Here is a 22,527-nt window from a genome sequence, read left to right as displayed (position 1 = left end):
CCATTCTTCCTTCCCTCCCTTTCCTTCCTTCCCCTCCCTTTCCTTCCTTCCCCTCCCTTTCCTTCCTTCCCTCCCTTTCCTTCCTTCCCCTCCCTTTCCTTCCTTCCCCTCCCTTTCCTTCCTTCCCTCCCTTTCCTTCCTTCCCCTCCCTTTCCTTCCTTCCCCTCCCTTTCCTTCCTTCCCCTCCCTTTCCTTCCTTCCCCTCCCTTTCCTTCCTTCCCCTCCCTTTCCTTCCTTCCCCTCCCTTTCCTTCCTTCCCCTCCCTTTCCTTCCTTCCCCTCCCTTTCCTTCCTTCCCCTCCCTTTCCTTCCTTCCCCTCCCTTTCCTTCCTTCCCCTCCCTTTCCTTCCTTCCCCTCCCTTTCCTTCCTTCCCCCCAAATGCTCCTTGATCTGCAGCCACTGAGCTGAAATCTTCCCTGGCAGCCTCCTTCCCAGCTCAGTCCCAAGTGCCCCTGCCCCTGCTCCTCCTTGCCTTTGACCAAACCCAAGGTGCAGTTTCAGTTAGTGTTTTTCACACTCACTTCACAGGCAGCAGAGGACATTTCCACATCACTGTGTGGAAGCAGCTGCTGGATTTGAGAGGTGCAGCATTCTGTGGGGCTGGGGAAGGGGCAGAAGGTAAACACTGAGAGATGGGAGCAGCCTGGATCCTTTGAGGAGCTCTTGCTGCCTCTTCACTGACTCTCCCCCACAGACCTCTGTGTCTGGCCCTGGAGCCTTTCTGAGGCTCCTCTAGCTCATGATGTTGTGGCTGTGCTGGCAGAAGGGGCCTGATCCCTCTCTGGAGCATCAGTTTCAAATGTGACACCTTGACCTGACAGCCTGGCTAGCAGCAGGGCAGATCAAGCCTTGCATGGTTTGCTCTCTGTGCTCCTCACTGGCCTGGAAGCTGTGCTCACTGCTCTGCCTTTGCCCTGCTGCTCCTCCTCAGGGGGAACACAGAACCTGTCAGAGAAGCAGGGGGACAGGATGGGGAGACACTGCTGCTTCTCTCATCCCCTGGCATCAGTGCTGCCCTCCAGGTGAGCACAGGCTCTCCCAGTGGCACTCTGCACTCCTCACCTGCTGGCTGCTGAGGCTTTGCCTGCAGGAGAGACTCACAGCAGGGATGGAAAGCAGACCTGCTGCTATGGCAACCTGGCCTCCTCCACTGCTGAAGGCACCACACCTCCCCTCTGCTCCAGCTGTGAAGCATTGATAAGGAGCAGCAGGGAGAATTTCCACACAGCACAAGAGGAGCAGAGGAGGCTGGCAGGCAGCTCCAGCAGGGCTAAGGATCTGCCTGCCTGAGCTGCTCCCAGGTCTTGCTTTGCAGACCCTCTTCTATTCCAGTCTCCCACTAATGCTGCAGCACCTTTGCTTCAAGAGGCCACTCAGAAGGGTCCCCTTCCCTCCTCTCCACCTTCAGGTGACCTGCTCCCTGGCCTTGGTGACTGCTCAGCCATGCAGTGTGCTCCCCTTTCCCCACCCTGCCTTCACATCTCATCCTTTCCAGGCTCAGCATGCCCCTCAGGACTCTTCTGTCACTCCCAGCTGCTCACAAGCTGCTGTTCCATGGTGAGATGCCACTTCTGCTGCCACAAGCCAGCCCACTCCTTCCAGAGGTAACAGCCACAGGGGCTCTCCCCTCAAAGGCTATGAAGGACCACACAGGGAAAGGGACATCCCTGTGCTGAGAGAGCTACTGGAGCCTGACTGCAGGTTCCAGAGACCCTTAGGCAATGAGGAACATGCAGGCTGGGAACCTGGCTGGGGTTTAGAGATGAGCTAAATGCAGCACAGAGTCTCACAGGGCAAAGAAAAGAGATTGTAGAGGTTTGCACTGCCAGCTGGGAAGGAGTTAGCAGCCTCAGGCTGGTGGATGCCAGGAAGATGGAGCCCAGACTCTCCTCAGGGGTCCCCACTGACAGCACAGAGGCAGTGGGCATCAGTTTGAACAGAAGAAGTTCCATCTAAACATGAGGAGGGACTCAGTGCCTCTGATGGACTTCAAAGGTCTTTAGATCAGGTCCAAACACTCAGAGCTTGGCTGTAAAGCAGAGGACAGGAAGCTTTCAGACTACAATTCCTTTGTCATCCAGGCAGAAATGTGCACTCAGGGCTAGATGCTCTGCACAAGGAGCCCTCTGCAAGCCTCCTGGGCAGATGCTTCTGTTGCCTCATTAGTAAGACTGATTGGCCACCTCCATCCTCCCTCCCCAAAGTCCTGCCTGGATGCAGCAGCAGGTCTCTTGGAAAATTAATAGCTCATGAAGGACCATGCCAGGGAAAGCTGTTTGTGTCAGCAGGCTGGGAACATGAGAGCACCCCTGGGAGCTGCTCTAGCATCAGCAACTCTTTCTCACTGCTTTTACCAGCCACCCCCTCCCCAGAGGGTCCTACTGCTAGGAAATAAAAAGGTCTCTCAGAAAACAGGAGGGCCCTGAACTCTGGGGTGGATTTTTACAGAGGCTTGGGGTTTTTTTTAGCCCCCCAGCCCTGTTATGAGAGCTCCATGACCAGAGCTGTGGATGACTGAACAGCCATCCCCTGCCAGCTGAGCCTTTCTGGATTTGCAGATCAACCATGTCCCCCCAGTCTGCCAAGCCTGACTGCAAGCTCCTGTGAGCCTGCAGGAGAGCAATCCCAACCTCAGCTTCCCACAAGAAGTCCTCTTCAGAGACACAAGGAAGGTGCTGGGTGAGCAGCAGAGCTAATGGAGGATGGATTCTAACAGAGATCTCCTGCATGGACTCTCAGGGAGGCAGCCTCCCCTCTCTCTCTCTGCCACCTTTCAGAACATTTTAAGAGCCCCCTGCCCTTTCAGAGTGCCTTACACTTGTCTTGAGCATGGCTGAAAGGAGGCTGCAGATTCCAAAGCCTGCTGGAACCTGCTGGTGACACACCTCTCACCTCTCCTTCCTTTGCACAGCCAAACCAGCAGCACTGCTTCAGGGAGGATTCTTTTCCAAAGCAATCCTCACCACCCCCCCTCAGCCAGCTTCAGCCCAGAAGGTCTCCATGTGCTGGGCTGCAGCCAGAGCAGTGTGGGCAGCAGGGCAAGAGAAGGGATTCTGGCCCTTGACTCTGCTCTGCTCAGACCTCACCTCCAATCCTGCCTCCAGCTCTGGAGTGCCCAGCAGGAGAAGGACACAGAGCTGCTGGAGTGAGGCCAGAGGAGACCACAAAGATGTTCCAAGAGCTGGAGCAGCTCTGCTGGGAGCACAGGCTGAGGGAGCTGGGGCTGTGCAGCCTGGAGAAGAGGACTCCAGGGGGACCTCAGAGCTGCCTGCCAGTGCCTGAAGGGATCCTAGAGGAAGGCTGCAGAGAGACTTCTCCTGAGGGTGTCTGGAGACAGGACAGGAGGGAATGGTTTGAAGCTGAGGGAGAGCAGGGTTAGACTGGAGCTGAGGAAGAAGTCCTTCAGCATGAGGGTGGTGAGACTCTGGAACAGGCTGCCCAGAGTGGTTATGGAGGTGTTCAAGGCCAGGCTGGATGAGGCCTTGAGCAACCTGATCTAGTTGAGAGGTGTCCCTGCTCATGGCAGGGAGGTTGGAGCAGATGACCTCTGAGGTCCCTTCCAACCTGAGCCATTCTGTGTCTAAGTTTGACCAAGGCTCCACTGAGGCCAGCAAGCTGCCTTTACTGGAAGCTGGGTTTCAAGCTGGCATTAGCTCATGTCCCTCTTCCCTACACACAGCTGCCTGTGCAAGCAGACAACTGACCAGGATTAGCTCACAGACCTTCCCCCTCTCCCTCTCCAATGTGTGAAGCATACCTGGAAGCATCTAGGAATGGCTTGTAGGCAATGGTCACCCACTCTTCTTTGTGGGAGGAGTACCTTGGCTCCCTTGGGGTTTCAACTCCTGCATCCAAGTCCACCAGATAGTGGCACTTGGAAATGTCAATCTGCAGAAAGAGAGAGATTGGTGTGGTTTGTATCCTGCAGGCTTCTGCTTGGGTGAGCTCTGTCATACAGGCTGCCACTGAGCAAGGAGAAAGGGCTTGAAATGCTGGCAACAAGGGGCATGTTCCTGCAGGATAAACCTATCCTCAGTGCCTTCCAGTACAACCTTGATGGGGCAACACAAGCTATTCACTCCACTCTCACCTAGAAAGCTTGGACCTGGTGATCCTTGGGGTCCCAAACTCCACTCTCACCTAGAAAGCTTGGACCTGATGATCCTTGGGGTCCCAAACTCCACTATCACTTAGAAAGCTTGGACCTGATGATCCTTGGGGTCCCCAACTCCACTCTCACCTAGAAAGCTTGGACCTGATGATCCTTGGGGTCCCAAACTCCACTCTCACCTAGAGAGCTTGGACCTGATGATCCTTGGGGTCCCAAACTCCACTATCACCTAGAAAGCTTGGACCTGGTGATCCTTGGGGTCCCAAACTCCACTCTCACCTAGAAAGCTTGGACCTGGTGACCTTGGGGTCCCAAACTCCACTCTCACCTAGAAAGCTTGGACCTGGTGACCCTTGGGGTCCCTTCTAGCCTGGCACTCTCTGTTTAGCTGTACTGACCCTGTTGGTCTTTCCCAGTGCTTGCCACCTTTATTCTTTCCTCTGTTTCTTCCTCCATGTATTCCTGCAGTTGTCAGCTCACTAAGCCTGAGAGAAGATCTTGCTTTCTTGGTCTTGTTAGTAGGTCAGGAGCAAAAAGGTTCCCAAACCCCCTTTCAAATTCACACCCAGTGAATCCCTCCTGTCCCAGGCCCCCTCTCTGCTTGCTTGCATGACAAACACTAAATTGGAGGGTGCCATTAAGGAACAAGGCTGAAACACAAGTGTGGTTTGCTGTGTTAGTCACAGGCTGTGCAGCAGCCAGCTGTCTGTGCTAAAAATATGCCACAGGGAAAAGATTTGCTAAATGCAAGGCCCTGCAGCAGACAGCTCCTCTCAGGTGGGAGCAGCCCTCCCTCTCATTTCCAGTAACTCCCTAATTGAGGCTCCAAATAAGCAAGCTCCATCCCAGAAGGCTTAGCCCTGCTTTTACCCACCCAGTGTGCTCCTGTATCACAGCACTGCCTTGCAGCCACTTCTGAGAGCAGATCACAAGTGGTGGGCAATGGGCAAGAGGAAATGGCCTGGAACTGTGCCAGGGGAGGTTCAGCTTGGAGATTAGGAACAATTTCTCCCCTGCAAGAGTGGTCAGGCATTGATTGGGACAGGCTGCCCAGGGAGGTGGTGGTGGGGCTTGGTTTATGACTTCTGTGGTGCCCAGGAAACAAAATGGGGAGAGGCAATCCCAGGATGAGAGGAGGTTAGGGGTTGGGAGGGACCAGTCCAAGCCCCCTGCCAGAGCAGGGCCACAGGATCCAGCACAGGTCACACAGGAACACATCCAGATGGGGCTTGAAAGTCTCCAGAGAAGGAGACTCCCTCTGGGCAGCCTGTTCCAGGGCTCTGTGACCCTCACAGTGAGGAAGTTCCTCCTCATGGTGAGGTGGAACCTCCTGTGCTGCAGTTTCCATCCATTGCCCCTTGTGCTATCCCAGGGTGCAGCTGAGCAGAGCCTGTCCCTGTAGTTTCCATCCACTGCCCCTTGTCCAGGGACATCACATTAGCAGAGGGGCATTCTATTAATCACAGGCATGATTATCAGCAACAGAAATTGCAGAGCAAGGAAGGAGGGGGAAGGAGGGGTCCAAGCCTTACATATCTGGATGGCTCTTCCTTGTTTTGGTCGTTCATGTCAGCGGGGATGATCCGTGTGGCCATGGGTCCCTTGGCAAATGGTTTTGGTAACTGGCCCCTGAATTCTGACAGGATGAACTGGAGCTGCCAGCTGCAGAGAGAAGAGTGTCAGGAAGCCCAGCAAGGGAAAACCAAGAGCTGGCAACACTTGGTGGGAGGAAAACCAGAAGCATAAGCCAGGAGCTGTCAGTGACTGCTCAAGGAGCAGGCACAGGACAAACACTCAGCAGCTTGTGGCCAGCAGAATCTGCTGACAGCAAACTTCAGGAGCTTTTGTTTTGGAGATGCTGGTGGCAACAGGGACTGCCAGGGCTGTAAGGTTGCTCCCATGAATGCTCCTGGGGAGTGCCCCTCATGAACTACAGCAGAATGAAGCTTTCACACGAAGCAACTTACTTGTCTGGCAGGAGAAAGCTGCTGGGGAACCTGTGCCATTCCTTCCCCACACAGACATTAACTGGCCTGCCCTCTGGCACTGTGTGAATGCTGGGGTCAGTAGCAATCCTGTGGAACTCTGGGTACAGGTCCAGGGGCCCATGGTAGCCTGTGGAAAGAAGGAGGTTGCAAAGGAGGTTACAGAAAGAGGTGGTAAGGACAAGGCTGCTTGAGAAAGGCAACACAAGCACTGCTCATGCAGAACCTTCAAGTGGTAACCTCTTGAATGCATCACAGAATGGGTTGGGTTGGAAGGGACCTTCAAGATCAGCCAGTCCCAAGCCCCTGCTGTGGGCAGGGACACCTCCCACCAGCCCAGCTTGCTCAAGGCTTCATCCAACCTGGCCTTCAACAGCTCCAGGGAGGAAGCATCCACAGCCTCCCTGGGCAGCCTGTGCCAGAGTCTCCCCACCCTCTCTGCCAAGAACTTCTTCCCAATCTCCAGTCTCAATCTGCCCTCCTCAAGCTTCAATCCATTCCCTCTTGTCCTATCACCAAAGCCCTTGTCAAAAGTCCCTCCTCGGCTCTCCTGGAGCCCCCTTCAGGTACTTGCAGGCTGCTCTAAGGTCTCCCTGGAGCCTTCTCTTCTCCAGGCTGAACAGCCCCAACTCTCCCAGCCTGCAGATCATCTTTGTGGCCTCCTCTAGACCCACTCCAGCAGCTCCAGGTCCTCCCTCTGCTGGGGGCAGCAGAACTTTGTAGGTTCCTTCCTTTGACTGCGCTGCTGCAGTCAAAGCAGCACAGCTGGGGGAGGCCTGAAGACCTGCTGAGACCTACAGGCAGGAAGGCAGAGAAGCAGCCTGAAATACCAACCTCTGAATAAGGCAACAGAGCGTGACAAGGACAAAAGGCCAAAGAGGAAGACAGTGCCCAGGGCCAGCCAGTTGGAGGACACTGTGTAGTGCTCCAGGCGGTAGCGCTGGAAGATGAAGTGGTAACACTTCTGAGGAGAGAGGGGAAAGAGAGAGACAATTACTCCAGCTCTGGTTATGCTCAGCAACACCCTCTGTGTCCTACAGACCCCCCCCCAGCAGTGCCTGCACCTCCAACCACCTTCGTGGTCTTTGGGGTTTTGGGGGTTTTGGGTTTGGTTGGTTGGGTTTGGTTTCATTCAGAGCCATAAAAGAGGCACAGAGGTTGCTGTGGTTCTGTCCCATTTCTGTCTGCAGATAGCATCCCCTGCTGTCAGCCAGGCTGAGGGAGCTGAGGTTGTTCAGCCTGGAGAAGAGAAGACTTCCTGGAGGACCTCAGAGCTGCCTTCCGTTCCCAACCCCCCTGCCATGGGCAGGGACACCTCCCACCAGCCCAGCTTGCTCAAGGCTTCATCCAGCCTGGCCTTGAGCACCTCCAGGGAGAGTGTGGGGAGAGGATGCATCTATATCACAGTATCACAGTATAACTAAGGTTGGAAATGACCTCAAGGATCATCAAGTCCAACCTATCACCACAGACCTCATGACCAGACCATGGCACCAAGTGCCACATCCAATCCCCTCCTGAACACCTCCAGGGATGGGGACTCCACCACCTCCCCGGGCAGCACATCCCAAAGGGCACTCTCTTTCTGGGAAGAACAGGAGAGAGCATCCACAGCCTCCCTGGGTAACCTGTGCAGTGCCTCCCCACCCCCACTGTCAAGAATGCCTTCCTCATCTCCAGTCTCACTCTGCCCTTTCCCAGCTTCAATCCACTCCCTCTCATTCCCTCACCACAAGCCCTCGTGCCAGGCCCCTGCCCAGGTCTGAGCTCACCAAACCCCTGCTCCACACTTACCTGAAGAGCAGAGAGAGCCACAGCACCACAGAGGCAGATGAGGGGGTAGATGGGAAAGAGAAACCTCTCCTCTTTGTGGGGCTGAGTGAAGAAAATCATGATCCAAATGTACATAGGAGCCAGGGTCAGCCAGTAGGGACGGCCCAGGTTCTGAACTGAAAGAAACACTCAGCCAAGTAGTAAGGGAAAAGTGAGGGCTTCATCCCAGTGCCCCTCTGGCACAATCTCACATTCACAATCCCCTCCTTCAGCCCCCAGCCACTGCCTCCAGACCCAAGCACACCACGTGGTGAGCAGCCACCTCGCTGCAGCCCAGCCACCAGAGCCAAAGGCAATACAGAACCTGGATCCCAGGGGATCTTTTTGGGTGGCTCCCTACAAGATTAATCATTTCAACAGCCTTCAGAGGACCAAAAGCAGCAAACAAGGGAGTGCAGGTTGGATGAGGTGTTCAAGGCCAGGTTGGATGAGGCCTTGAGCAGCTGAGTCTAGTTGAGAGGTGTCCCTGCCCATGGGGAGGAGGTTGGAGAATAGGACAGGACAGGACAGGACAGGACAGGACAGGACAGAATAGAGTAGAATAGAATAGAATAGAATAGAATAGAATAGAATAGAATAGAATAGAATAGAATAGAACAGAACAGAACAGAACAGAACAGAACAGAACAGAACAGAACAGAACAGAACAGAACAGGACAGGACAGGACAGGACAGGACAGGACAGGACAGGACAGGACAGGACAGGACCAGGACAGGTTGGAAAAGACCTCTGAGATCATCCAGTCCAACCTCTCACCCAGCACCATCTGATCAACTAAACCATGGCACCAAGCTCCCCATCCAGCCTCTTCCTAAACACCTCCAGTGATGGTGACTCCACCACCTCCCTGGGCAGCACATCCCAATGGCCAATCTCTCTTTCTATGAAGAACTTTCTCCTCACTTCCAGCCTAAACCTCCTCTGGCACAGTTTGAGATTATGTCCTCTTGTTCTGGTGCTGCTTGCCTGGGAGAAGAGACCAACCCCCAGCTGGCTCCAACCTCCCTTCAGGGAGCTGTAGAGAGCAAGAAGGTCTCCCCTGAGCCTCCTCTTCTCCAGGCTAAGCAACCCCAGCTCCCTCAGCCTCTCCTCCCAGGGCTGTGCTCCAGACCCCTCCCCAGCTTTGTTGCCTCTGAGGTCCCTTCCAGCCTGAGCCATTCTAGGACTCTGTGAAGAGGTAAACCCCATCGAGAACTGCCAAGCCTAAAGTGCAGCCAGCAGGTCTGGAATCCCTGCTGTGAGCAGAGAGGACCTCCCCTGGACCTCCCCTTCCCCTCACAAACTATTACTTTTTCCCCTCTCCAGCCTTCATTGCCAAAAGAGCAGCGAGAGGTCTCTCAGGCACCTTCTGCCGGCGGGAAGGAAAGGGCTGATTCAAAAATAACAACCATTAGGCTGCATTTTAATCACAGCGAGGCGGCTGCCGCAGCGCCTGGCAATCTGCAGCCCCTCTCCTGCCCCTCCGACGGCAGAGCTGAGCCGTCGGGCCGAGGGCATCTCGCAGAGCCGAGGAACAAAGCGGCCGGCAGAAGGGCTCCTGCCGCCGAGCACAGGAACATCGAGGGAGCAGCAGGGAACCCTGCATTCACAGGGACCTCCTGCTGAGCTTTTGCTGCTCTCTGACAGCCTCTCAGTCCCACCCAAGGCACAGCTCCCAGCTAAGCGCCAGGCACAGGCGTTTGCAGCCAGGACGGGAAGGTTATTGTTTCTTGCAGGCAGTGAGAGACCAGAGAGTGAAGCACTGAGCCGGGGGGGATGAATCTGGAGGCTGAGCTGACACTTGATGAATCTTCCTGGCAGTGATGTAAAAGAGCAGCAATGGAAGAGCCAAGCAAGACAGTCCCCAGATAGCCCCAAAGGCTGCCACCCCCAGCTGCAGGTGCAACAATGGGCACACAGCTTCCTTCCCCTTTAAGGGTCACCTCTGATGCACATCTGGCTGAGGGCTGTGTGTCACAGGACTTGCTAAGCTTACTCTAGGCATGAAGAGCTCAGCCTTGCTAACTCATTATTCCTCTTGAAGTGGAGACAGGGCACACAGGAGTCATCCTCAAGGACATGTCTCTGCCTTTTTGGCTCGCTGGATGCATCTCACTGCACCTCCTCTCCACAGCAGCTCCATTGTGGGGTCAAAACTGAAGTGAGGAAGGAGCTCCAGGAGCTTTCCTCTTGCTCCAAAGGCTTTGCCTGAGCCTAGCTTCACTTCCAACACAGGGAAGCTGCTCTTTGGCAGGCAAGATCTCCCTTCAGGACTGAGGCTGAGCCCCAGGCTGTCAGTGCTTGGCTCTCACAGCTGTCTTGCACTCACCATGAAATTTCTGAAGCAGACACTCCATCAGACAAGTCAGTGGCAGCACAAGCAGTGCCAAAATGAATGCCACGTTGAAATTCAGAAAGCCATTGATGAAATAGAAGGTCCAGGGCTCTGTACCTAGAGGATGGGAAAAGGAAACCAGAGCTGCTAAATCCAGGCATGTATGAGGTCTGCCTGTAATAGCAGAGCTGCTGCTTCTCTGCCTGACACAGACTGAGATCAGCAGCAGGCATCACACCTTCCACCAGCACAGCTTGCTCAAGGCCTCATCCAGCCTGGCCTTGAACAGCTCCAGGGAGGGAACATCCACAGCCTGCCTGGGCAGCCTGTGCCAGTGTCTCCCCACCCTCACTGTCAAGAATTTCCTCCTCATCTCCAGCCTCAATCTGCCCTTTTCCATCTTCAATCCATTCCCTCTCATTCTATCACCACAAGCCCTTGTGAAAAGTCCCTCCCCAGCTCTCCTGCAGTCACCTTCCAGGAGGGAGAAGAGGAGGAAGGGAGAAGAGGAGGAGTCACATTCACACTTCACCTCAACAAACAGAATACAGAATTAACCAGGTTGTAAAAGCCCTTTGAGATCATCAAGTCCAACCTCTCACCCAGCACCATCTGATCAACTACACCATGGCACCAAGTGCCTCAGCCAGGCTCTTCCTAAACACCTCCAGGGATGGTGACTCCATCACCTCCCTGGGCAGCACATCCCAATGGCCAATCTCTCTTTCTGTGAGGAACTTCTAAGACCAAGCCTAAGCTTCCCCCTGGCACAGCTTGAGACTGTGTCCTCTTGTTCTGGCGCTGCTTGCCTGGGAGAAGAGACCAACCCCCAGCTGGCCACAACCTCCCTTCAGGAAGCTGTAGACAGCAAGAAGGTCTCCCCTGAGCCTCCTCTTCTCCAGGATAAAACTGCCCACAAAGTTCATCCAGATGCTGGCTGTCATCAAGGCTATTTAAAACATCCCTGCTGCACTTTGCTCTTCCAATGTAGCTTCAACCAGGACCAAACCAACCCTGCCTCCTGCCATCACACACTTGGCTGTTGGTTGCCAGCTTCAAGGGATGCAAAGGGGAAGAAATTCCAGCTCCAGCTGTGGTTTGTTTGGACTCTTAGTTCAGGATGCTTTAAAGCCCTGAACAATAAGGAACGGCAGCTCCCCTCCCCACGTTTGCCAGCCTCTCTGTGTGATTAGCTCAATCAGTCAGCACATGACATGTGGGGGCTTTAATCACTGCACTGTTGTGACATGTGTCACATGCCACAGCAATTTCCTGCAATCAGAGCCACTTAAATAGGGTCCATGTTGAAATCAATCAGACAAGTGAAAAGCAGCAAGGAAAACCCCAAACCTCTGCAGCTCCCACAGCTAAGTATCAGCAGAAGCTGCACTGGGGGTGTCAGAAATGTGGCACTGGAGTCACCTGTGGCCAAGACCAAGCAGCTGAGGTTTGTTCAGGGAACCTTTAGCTGCTAGCACCGAAAGCAAACAGCAATTCCAGGCCTGGCTTTTGAGGAGCAGGGAGCCAGTGGTTAGAAATCCAGCTTCTCTCTCCCTCCACCTGCCTCAGAGGTCTTGCAGGTCCCACAGGAGCACAGCCCCCAGCCTGTGGAAGGCTGAACGTGGGATAGGGTAGATTGAAAGACATTGAGTGAGGGACACCAGAGAGTCACCTGTGTGGCAACACTGCAGCTGTGCCAATGTCCTCTCCTCTTTCTCTAGCCCCTGTTGGTCACCTGCTCTCCCCAACAGTCACTCTGACAGCTCTTGCTCCTCAGAAGGCAGAGCATTTTAGAACTGCAGTGTATTACCCTTCCCAGACACCAGGACTGCTGACTGTGAGGGCAAAGGAGGCACTCTGGGGCACCACACTGTCAACCCCCCCTGTGCACACCCAGAAACGTTTGTGCAAAGGGGCACTTGGCTACTCCCCAGCCCTGCTGCCTCCCGATTCTCCTCTGGGGCAGCAGTGCAGGTTCCTAAAGACCTAAAAAGCAGGGTTAACACTGGCTAGCCCCTCCAGGAACTGCCACTGTGGAGCACCAAGGCCTTTCCTTACAGAGAAAAGCACTGGAACTGGGTTCCACTGCCTGCTTTCCCACCCCCACTGCTACACACACCAGCCACCTCACCACAGGAGACAGCAGGACGAGACAGAAAGCTCTTTGCACTGATCTAAGCTGTTACCCTCCAGTGTTTCCTGGCTACAATTAAGCTGCAAAGCACAGCCCAGCCTCACATCTTCAGAGGACAGTGCCAGGGACCCTACTGTCACCCTTCCACCTACCCTGGCTGCTGTGGAAAGTGAAGTGACTATGGCTCTCTCTAGCTGGGGCTCTGATTTGGTAGGCTGGGACCCCTCATGACCCACTCCTCCTCCACAAGCCAGACAAAGCCTTAAGGGCCCAGAGGTGTCCTGAGGGAAGAGGTCAGAGCTGCTCTGATGCACAGCTTCCACAACAAAAACCTACTTTCTCCAATGTTTTGTGCAGTGTGACTGAGTTGCCCTTAAGAAGCAAGCACTGCAACCTCCCCTCCTCCTCCAGGGAGGGATTTTCTTCTCTGGGTGAGGAGGAAAACTGAAGAAAGGGGAGGGGGGAGGAGGGGGAGAGGGAAGAAAAGAGAGGAGAAGAGTGCATTACAGAGGCAAGGAAAATGATTCCCAGCCACCAGGCAAAAGGCACTGTGATGACTCACCCACTCAGAGGCATTCAGTCTCAATGCCTCCCAGGGCAAAATGCTTTTATTCCTGTTATCCACAAGGACCCAAGGTGATCTGAGAAGGAACTGCAAGCTAAAAAAGGAACAACCCCACTGCATGCCTGAAGTCCCAGGCCAGAGCATCACTGAAGCAGGGAGGCACACCTGGAGAACTCTCCACCCACGGTACCCATGGGGACCTGTCTCCACAGCACTGCACTCACACCATGGATGATGGAACTTCTGCAAGGACCCCACAGGCCAGAGCTGAGCAGGTGTGGGCTACAGATGTGGGAAGGGATGAAAGTGTTGGGGCTGCTCAGCCTGGAGGGGAGAAGGCTCCTTAGAGTATCTGAAAGGGAGCTCCAGGAAGGCTGGGGAGGGACTGCTCAGAAGGGCTTGGGGTGATAGGATGAGAGGCAATGGTTTGGAACTGGAGCAGGGCAGAGGTAGGTTGGACATCAGGAGGAAGCTCTGCACAGGGAGAGTGGTGAAATCCCAGAACAGGCTGCCCAAGGATGTGGTTGAGGCCTCATCCCTGCAGACATTCAGGATCAGACTGGCTGTGTCCCTGTGCAGCCTGCTCTGCGTGGAGCTGTCCCTGCTGCTTGCAAGGGGCTTGGACAAGATGCCCTTTGAGGCTCCTTTCCAACCTGATGCAATCTGTGACTCTCTAAAAACAAAATCCCTGGGAAGAACACTGTGGCCCAGTCAGCTCCTGGCAGTGTGGTTCCATGGGGCTGGTGGCACTGCCAGGCACTGAGCCAGAAACTGGCTTGAACTTTGTGCTGTGGGAGAGGCTCTGGGAGCAGCTCTGGAAACCAAACCCTCACACCAGTTAACAGAACTTAAACTACCCTGCTGCAGCTTGACCCACTGCCATGGGGAGGGTGGCTCAGGACAAAGCAGGGGAGCTGTAAATTAGGCTCAACCTAGGCTGTTTGTCACAGGCTGAGAAGGCTGCATGCAGACTGGAGCTGTAGTTCAGCTGCTGAGCAGTAACCAAGGCACAATAATTTGATCATGAGTCACAGCCCTCATTCTAAGCAAGTCTGATTCAGTGCTGCTACAATAAACAGCCTGCTCTCTGCATTTCATCTGTTTTCAAGCAGGACCCAACAGAGCAAGGTGTCATAAAACCAGCTGCAGCTCCTTGTGCCCACGCTGAACAAAGCTTCCCAGGGCACCACCCCACTGCAAATCACAGCCAAGGCTCTGATCAGGGGGAGTGGGACACAACTTTTGTCACAATTTGTGCCTTCTTACAACAGAAATGCACCAAGGCCCATCCCAAAGCCTCAGAATCAGCCTTGGGGATATACACTTGGGAACTGCTTTCCCTTGGCTGCAGACTCCTCATCACCCCAGGGGAGAATTCATTGCACAACCTGCATTCACCCAGAGAGGACTACACAAAACAATAAACAAAATGCAACCTTGCCTCCAGAATTCCCAAAGGAAAAGCTCTGTGGTGTTTACCCTGAAGATGCTGTGGGGGTTGATGACTCTGCACAGGCTCCAGCAGCTCTTGCTTGCCATCATGTGAAAGTTGGGAAATCCCAGCTGCAGAGCCAGCAGGGCTTGGCCAGCCCTTTCATCTCCCCTGCTAGTGTTAATTTTCCCCAAGTGTTTTGAAGCTCTCTGAACACACAGTGTTGTCCTGGCCACACTGCACACCACAGCAGTTCCAAGCAGGCTTCTCCTGCTAGCCTGAGGACGTTGCACGAATGTCACCATGAATAAAACACTTCGGAACAGATTGGTCCCTGGAGGCTTCTGGCAACAACTCATGCACCAGTGTGGAAAAGGTCAGGCACAAGTCCATGCCAAAACCTATCACAGACAGTTTACTTACAGCAAAATTCACAGCAACAGACTTCAGAGCCTTCCTGCAAAGCTGAAGCCCTGGCAAGGCAGCTGCTGCCCTGCTGTGCCTCAGAGCAAGCAACAAATCAGCACCACCCAAAGGCAGCCCTCCACAGGAGCCAACAGCTATGGCCTGCAGGGCTCTGCCAGAGACAGCCTTGCTGCTCAGCACTGCTGAAACCCTCCTTGAGTGTCATCTCACAGAATGGCTTGGGTTGGGAGGGACCTTCAAGATCATCCAGTTCCAAGCCCCTACCATGGGCAGGGACACCTCCCACCAGCCCAGCTTGCTCAAGGACTCATCCAGCCTGGCCTTGAGCACCTCCAGGGAAGGGACATCCACAGCCTCCCTGGGCAATCTGTGCCAGTGTCTCCCCAGCCTCACTGTCAAGAATTTCCTCCTAATCTCCAGTCCAAATCTCTCCTCCTCCAGCTTCAATCCATTCCCTCTCATCCTATCACTGCAAGCTCTTGTGAAACATCTGAACAGGGCTTAAAGAGATGAAAGAGATGACACAGAGACCCTGCACCCTAAGATCCCTGGAGGCTCTGCCAAGCCCTCTGAAGCTCTGCTGGATACAGAACAGTTTTCTACTCTAGAAGTCCCTGGTATCAACAGCTGAGTGCAGTGGCAGCTCCCAAACAAACACTACAGCATTGCCATCGAGGGTCAGCCCTGAGATCTGGGCCACAAAGTCTCCTGCATGGGAACTCCTCTTAGCAGATGATCTGCCTGCAGCTTAAATACTTCTGTGGTAACCCCAGATCCTGCTTGCAAGCAAAGCCCAGGCCACACACTGCAGCAAGCAAGGAGATTCCCAAGGCACAGCAGGGACTCAGGAAGCCTGCAGAGACCTGATGTGAACTGGGAGAAGGATGGATTCTGCATCCCGTGAGGAAGAGCAGCCAAGCAGTCCATCAAAGCAGGCAAACACACAGACATCTGCACCCACCTCACTCACAAAGCACGCAGACACCTTTGCTCCTGCAAGTTCTCTGCTGTGCCTTCTCAGGGAGCTTCGAAATGAACAGCAGCAGCTCGATCCACAGGGCAGAGAAGCCCGGCAGTGGCCTGCTGATTCCCAGCCCGAGAGAGACATCCTGTGCCAAAAAGCTGCAAGTGCAGCCCTTCGGAGCTTGGAGGCTGGAGTAGGTCACCAAAGGATTGGTAAACAGCAGCTGGTGGGTCCCAGGGGCAACACAGCAGCCAACAAAGCTGCTGGCTCCTTCCCTGTCATCTCACACTCACCATAGAGATCAGGTCCGTGAGAGGTGAAGACATTGTACAACACAATGTTGAGAGGTGCAACCACCAGCTTCCCATAGTGATAGCTGTCCACAGCTACCAATGGCACCTGGAAGGAAGCATCAGCAGTTATTGCAGCTGCCAGGAGTTTTTGGCTGGGCTGCCCCAAAGCTCCATTTCCCATCTTCTTAACGGAAGCCATCCCTTCCCTTGCCATCCCAGTCCATTCCCTCCTCCAGCTGTCACAGGCACTCACCAAAAACAGGATCAGTGACACCACACACCAGTTGAAGAAACTCTTCCATCTCTGCTTCAGTATCAAGAAGTCAAAGGCAATAGGAAGCCTGAAAGAGAGATCCAGTGTCAGCTGGAGGCTTTGCCTTTTCCCCACTGCAGGTTTTCCTGCCCCTTCCAAAGAAGCAGGGCAATAGCTGGAAGAAAACCATCACTTCACTGGGCTCTGCTTCTACTCCATATTCCACATTCCAGTCATCCAGCTCAGGTCTGACTCTCTGTACATTAGGGTCAGGAAATCTCCCCAACCTAAGGTCTTCAAAAGCAAAGCAAGCAGGCTATGGGAGCCTGTAGCAACGCTCCTGGACCAGGCTAGCAGCTCAGTCCCTGCTAGTTTCTTCCTCCAGCTCTCCAACCCCTACATTTTCCCCAAGCAGGCAAGAAACATTTGGCAGAGGTGCAGAATTCCTGAGCCCTCCTCTCCTTACCCAAGAGCTGCACTGAAGGGCCAGCCCAGAAGGGCTCCAGCGGCCACCCCCAGCACTGCTACAGAGGTCTTGTCCATATACCAACCAGTTATGGCAATCACTGTGGTGTACATGCAGAAACTGCTTGGGAGGAAAGCTGCAACACAGGGAAAGAAAAGGGTTAGCACAGCTTTCCCCCAGTGGGAGAGCTGCAGGAGGCCAAGATAAGGCTAATCATCTCTCATTCATGCCCACTGGAGCTAGGATTTGAGACAGGAAAAGGGAAAGCAAGAAAAACCCCAAAGAGGATTCTGACAAGACCAGAAGGCTTCTTTCTTCCCTTGGTGGCACTCAGCAGCTGGGAGCACCCCCAGTTACCACTTTTAACTCTCCCTGCACCCTCTGTACTCCACTAGCTGGAGAAAAACGAAATGGAGCTGCTCAGGAGGCAGCAGAAAATGGGAGCTGGCTGGGTGCAGTCACCTGGGCAGAATGAGGAGACCTCTGCCACTGCAAACACAATGAAGGGAAAGTCCTTTCTCCACTGACCATAAACAAACAAAAAAAGGGCAAACCAGGAAACCTCAGCACTCCTGAGCTTTACGTTTCTGTGTGCACACAGCAGAGAGGATCTTGGCCCAAAGCCTCTCTCCACACTTCACTCAATACCTGCAGCAGAGGTTTCAGAAGTCTGACAGGGGGTGGCTAGACAAATGGATGCATGCAGACAGAAGGCACAGGACACACAGGCACAAGACAATGCCAGAAGGTGATCCTCCACCCTTGAATTATGCTCAAGGAAGGTAGGCCAAGACCCTGTTCAAATGGCATGGCCCACTGCAGAGAGACTGGAGGCAGCAATAGCAACAAGCCTGCCCTGGAAATGGGAAGAGACAAGACAGTGATGCAGGGGACATTTATTCTGTCATTACACCTGCCCTGAGATATATCTGCAGCAGAATACAAGTGACTGCTGGAGAGTCACAGAACTGTTTGGGTTGGAGAAGCCCTCTGAGACCAGCCAGTCCCACCAGCAGCCCAGCACCACCATGGCCATCAAACCACATCCCCAAGTGCCACGGCCACAGGTTTCCTGAACACCTCCAGGGATGGGGACTCCACCACCTCCCTGGGCAGCCTGTGCCAAAGCCTGAGAGATTTTTGTGCTGCAGACCTTCTTCTCTCTGGACCTGTCTTTGGACAAAGTAATTGCTGGTGTCATTGCTAAGCAAACTTACCTGCAGAGGAGCAAAACATCCCAGTGCTGAGTACTAAGAAGGCCAACATCAGGCGGCTCACATGTAGCCCAAACTTCTTGCACACAGCCCTAAGGAAGCAGAAGACTATTAGATACCACAAAAGCATCCTCAGTGCATAGAAGAGCAGTGCCCAAGGCATGCAGGACCACAAACCCCACCCATGAGCCACCCTCAGAGCTTCAGGTTGGGTGATTCTCATTACTCAGCCACTGACAGCAACCTGAAGGGCAGTCTGCCTGCCTCTGGCCAGGCATTTCAGACCCTTGTGAACTACACTAGGGCAAAACTCTAGAATAGAGGCTTCCCTTCTACCACTGCCAGCTGCACTTATGCAAACCTCAGGAACTCAGGGAGCCTGCAGTGCTGTAGCAATATCAACATCAATATCAATCTAGCTGAGATTTTTCACCCCTCACAAAATCCCATTGGACACACACACAAGGAAGCCACAATTCACATTCTCCACACCAGGATATTTCCAGTTCTGGAGCCCCTGCTACAGGAAGGATCTGGAGGTGCTGGAAGGCGTCCAGAGAAGGGCCACAAGGAGGAGCAGAGGGCTGGAGCTGCTCTGCTATGAGGACAGACTGAGGGAGTTGGGGTTCTGCAGTCTGGAGAAGAGAAGGCTCTGAGGAGACCTAATTGTGGCCTTCCAGTATCTGCAGGGGGCTACAAGAAAGCTGGGAAGGGACTTCTGAGGGTGTCAGGGAGGGATAGGACTGGGGGGGATGGAGCAAAACTAGAAATGGGGAGATTGAGATTGGATGTTAGGAAGAAGTTGTTCCTCATGAGGGTGGTGAGACCCTGGCACAGGTTGCCCAGGGAGGTGGTGGAAGCCTCATCCCTGGAGGTGTTTGCAGCCAGGCTGGAGGTGGCTGTGAGCAACCTGCTGTGCTGTGAGGTGTCCCTGGCCATGGCAGGGGGCTGGAACTGGCTGAGCCTTGAGGTCCCTTCCCATGGCAGGAGGGTTGGAACTGGCTGAGCCTTGAGGTCCCTTCCAACCCTAACAATTCTATGACTACTGCCAACAGAAGAGTCAGGCAAGGTAAGAGTTTGAGAGCCACAAATGAAGAGGCAGCAGGTAAAACTCAAAACACAGCTTAGACAAGGTAACTTTATGCTCAGGCCACAGCTTTTGGTGGCTGTAGAGACCATTGGCAGATACATCACAGACAGCAAGAGGCAATGTGTTCCACCAACACTCCCCATGGTAAACAAACACAGCAGCAGTGTCTCCTACAGCAGAGCTCCCTTTACAACACTCCCACCCTGCTTGCTGCCAGCAGTGAGAAATGAGTGCAGTCAACAACAAGCTGAAGTGGAGATGTGGGCAGCAGATCTGAGGAAACAATTTGGTCCTGCCAGTGGGATCCTGACCAATTTTTCCCTAAGCCATCATGAGAACAGATGTTTGCAAGCTTCACTGACAAGCAGCCCTCTCTACATGAGAGCTTCAGGGTGTACTTCCTGTGGCAATAAGTGAACATGCTCCACACTGTGCTTCCAAACACTCACTGCAGACAGCTCACAACACTCACTTGTAGAAGTAGAGTTCACAAATGCAGCTCAGGAAGGCCAGGAAACATCGGAGGAAATAGAAGATAAGGACCTAGGAGACACATTTGGAGTCTGAACCAGGTTTGCAGCGAGGATTGTGCAGCTGTTACTAAGCTGGTCCCAGGAACCACAGCTCTGCACAGGATGCAACAAGTTTGGCAGTGGGGACTGCCCCCATTCTGGCAGATCCAGATGCCAAACCAAGGGATGCTGAAGATCCTGGCAGCCCTGCAACACTGAAGTCCTTTACAACACAGGAGGTCAACTCAGTCCACTGCATTTACCAAAGCTACTCCCCTTTTCTTCCCTGGGGTCAGAGTATGGCAAGGGACACCCAACCAGGATGAGCATTCAGTGGTTCCTGTGACTTCAGTTCCAAGGTCCTTTGCAAAACACTCTTTTATTTCTTATAGTTCATTGCAAACATGAATTAAATAAACAAATCAAAGCAGTCACTGCTAGCTGCCATAAAAATCAATATGGGCTCCTAAAGCACCAGGGGAAAAGCCAGAGGGATGAATGAGAGCCTGTGGCTGCCAGGTAACTACCCCCAGGCCTGCACACAAGAAGCCAAGGAGCCACCAGCCCTTCTGGGACAGCTTCTCAATCCATCTGGAGCCTGGCAGCACTTCCCCGCAGCTCCCCAGCCACTTTTCTTTGGATCCCCTGTGGTCAGCTCACAGACTCTTGAAAATCCTTGCAGGAAACTGAGTGTTTGTAAACCCACCAGTGCTTTGTAAGCACTTAATGCTCTTCCCTCTGAAAACAAACAAAGCAGCTGCCTGAAACTGACCAAAGGCATGTTCATTCAGCAGGAAAGAGGCTTTGCAGCCTCCAATTTACCTTGTTAGTCTGTAGAACTCTAGCATGGAACAAGGCTGGTAAGGCATGAAGCCACAGGTAAGCATAGGAGCGGATGGCATAGGCTGGGGAGTATTCCCACGTCTGAAACCCCTTCCCATAAACGAGGTAGTGTGTCTGCAGCGAGGAAGAAACACATGGAGAAATATGCATCACACCAAGCAGACAGCTCTGCAGCTCCCTTCTCTGAATTCCTGAGTGAGAGCATTTCTCGTTGAAACACAAGAGATTAGCACAGGGTTTCATAGAAACCTGCCCTGGCACAGGGCAGCTGCAAGCTCCTCCATATCTCCAGTTTCCAGTGAGGGTGGAGAGACTCTGGAACAGGTTACCCAGGGAGGCTGTGGATGCCCCCTCCCTGGAGGGATTCAAGGCCAGGTTGGATGAGGGTTCGAGCAACCTGGGCTGGTGGGAGGTGTGCCTCAGGGAGGGGGTTGGAACTGGATGATCCTGAAGGTCCCTTCCAACCCATTCAATGAATCTCTGAAGGTAAGAAAACCATTTACCGGTTCCCAGTAGTTAAATGTCTCATCACAATCTGAGATGTTGCTTAAGAGAGCTGCACAGAACCTGGCTGAGATGAGACACTTGAAAGCTGTTGATCCTTCAGGGGCCCAAACTTGTCCTGCTTTGCTCCCGGATGCCCTAATCCAAAGAACAAAAAAAAATGGGGGGGGGGAAAGGCAAATATGCAGCAAGAAAGCTTAGCACCAAGATCGAGAGTCGCGATGCGACACCAGGCACTAAACCACAGCCGCCTTTGCCTCTCTGCCATTTCAGCGGGGTGCAAGCACAGGTGAGGCTTTGGCTCGCTCCGTGCCATCCCACGGCAAGCACCATCACCCCCCTGACACCGCCGGAGCAAAGGCTTTGAGCGCTTCACCCACCGCCGCAAGGCATCCCCCCAGCACCTCACCCTCTCCCCCCAACAACAAGGCAGAGCGCAGCCACGCACCAGCCGCGGCAGGCCCGGCAGGAGCTGCAGCGAACGCAGCCGCGGCCGCCCGAGGCGGAGCTCCCTCGGGGCTAAGAGCACCGCCGAGCCTCCAACCCCCAGCAGCGAGGTAATCCCCGGGCGGGTGTGCTCGCAGCTGACACCGCCCCGCCGGCGCCGGGTGCCCCCCGGGACAGCGGGGATCCCGCCCGAGTGACGGCTGCAGAACCCGCCCCCGACAGACGGCCGCGGCGGGGAAGGCTGCAGCCGCGCGCTGCCACAGCCTCCCGCTGCACCCAGCCTCCCGCTGCACCCAGCCGCGCGCTGCCACAGCCTCCCGCTGCACCCAGCCTCCCGCTGCACCCAGCCGCGCGCTGCCACAGCCTCCCGCTGCACCCAGCCGCCCGCTCCAGCCAGCCAGCCGCGCGCTGCCACAGCCTCCCGCTGCAGCCCAACTGCCCGCTGTAGCCAGGCAGCCGCGCGCTCCCACAGCCTCCCGCTGCATCCAACCGCCCGCTGCAGCCCAGCCGCCCGCTGCAGCCAGGCAGCCGCGCGCTGCACCCAGCCTCCCGCTGCAGCCCAGCCGCCCGCTGCAGCCCAGCCGCGCGCTGCCACAGCCCCCCGCTGCAGCCCAGCCGCCGCTGCCCGGCCCTCCGCCACCTACTCCGAGCGGCTCTCCTCCGCGCCCGAGGCTTCCGACCGCGCCCGAGCCGACTCCCCGCCGCCGCCAGCCCGCGTCCGTTGCCGGGCCCCTTTGGCGGCCATGCCGGGTACGGGAAGCCGAGCGCCCGCTCCTGCCGCCAGAGGACGAAACGAGAGCAGCGCCGAAGCCGCCGGCCGCCATGCCGGGTGTGGGCACGAGAGCGCGCCGCGTGCGCAGGCAGCCGGGAGCGCGCTCTGCTGCGGCCAGCCTCCCCCACCGCCGCCCGCGCACCCTTCCCCTTCCCCCTCCTCCTTCTCCTTCCTTTTCCCCTTCCCCTTCCTTTTTCCTTTCCCCTTCCTTTTTCCTTTCCCTTTTCCCTTCCCTCTCCCTCTCCCTTCCCTCTCCCTCTCCCTTCCCTCCCCCTCCCCTCTCCCTCTCCCTCTCCCTCCCCTCTCCCACTCCCTCCCCTCTCTCACTCCCTCCCCTCTCCCTTTCCCTTCTCCCTCCCTCTCCCTTC

The 22,527-nt window shown here is 54.8% G+C and overlaps 1 protein-coding gene across 1 annotated transcript in view; it reads right to left on the bottom strand.

Annotated features, from left to right (window-relative positions):
- The window catches only part of ALG9 (ALG9 alpha-1,2-mannosyltransferase), a 24,256-nt gene extending 2,045 nt beyond the window's left edge, over positions 1-22,211 (bottom strand). Inside the window, exons 1-14 of the mRNA XM_068159936.1 lie at positions 22,032-22,211; positions 20,940-21,078; positions 20,416-20,550; positions 19,554-19,624; positions 17,995-18,083; positions 16,778-16,913; positions 16,312-16,399; positions 16,059-16,164; positions 10,239-10,361; positions 7,891-8,045; positions 6,931-7,060; positions 6,079-6,226; positions 5,644-5,773; positions 3,758-3,888 (exon numbers count right to left, since the gene is read on the bottom strand). Coding sequence (XP_068016037.1) covers positions 3,758-3,888; positions 5,644-5,773; positions 6,079-6,226; positions 6,931-7,060; positions 7,891-8,045; positions 10,239-10,361; positions 16,059-16,164; positions 16,312-16,399; positions 16,778-16,913; positions 17,995-18,083; positions 19,554-19,624; positions 20,416-20,550; positions 20,940-21,078; positions 22,032-22,132 — 1,682 coding nt within the window. The 5' untranslated portion in view covers positions 22,133-22,211. The remainder of the gene's footprint in view (positions 1-3,757; positions 3,889-5,643; positions 5,774-6,078; positions 6,227-6,930; positions 7,061-7,890; positions 8,046-10,238; positions 10,362-16,058; positions 16,165-16,311; positions 16,400-16,777; positions 16,914-17,994; positions 18,084-19,553; positions 19,625-20,415; positions 20,551-20,939; positions 21,079-22,031) is intronic.
- Positions 22,212-22,527: the final 316 nt, after the last annotated feature.

Source organism: Melanerpes formicivorus, unplaced genomic scaffold, assembly GCF_026170545.1.
Source record: "Melanerpes formicivorus ecotype bairdi unplaced genomic scaffold, bMelFor1.0.p_v2 SCAF_47, whole genome shotgun sequence".
NCBI lineage: Eukaryota > Metazoa > Chordata > Aves > Piciformes > Picidae > Melanerpes > Melanerpes formicivorus.
This window is presented reverse-complemented; position numbering and strand designations above follow the sequence as displayed.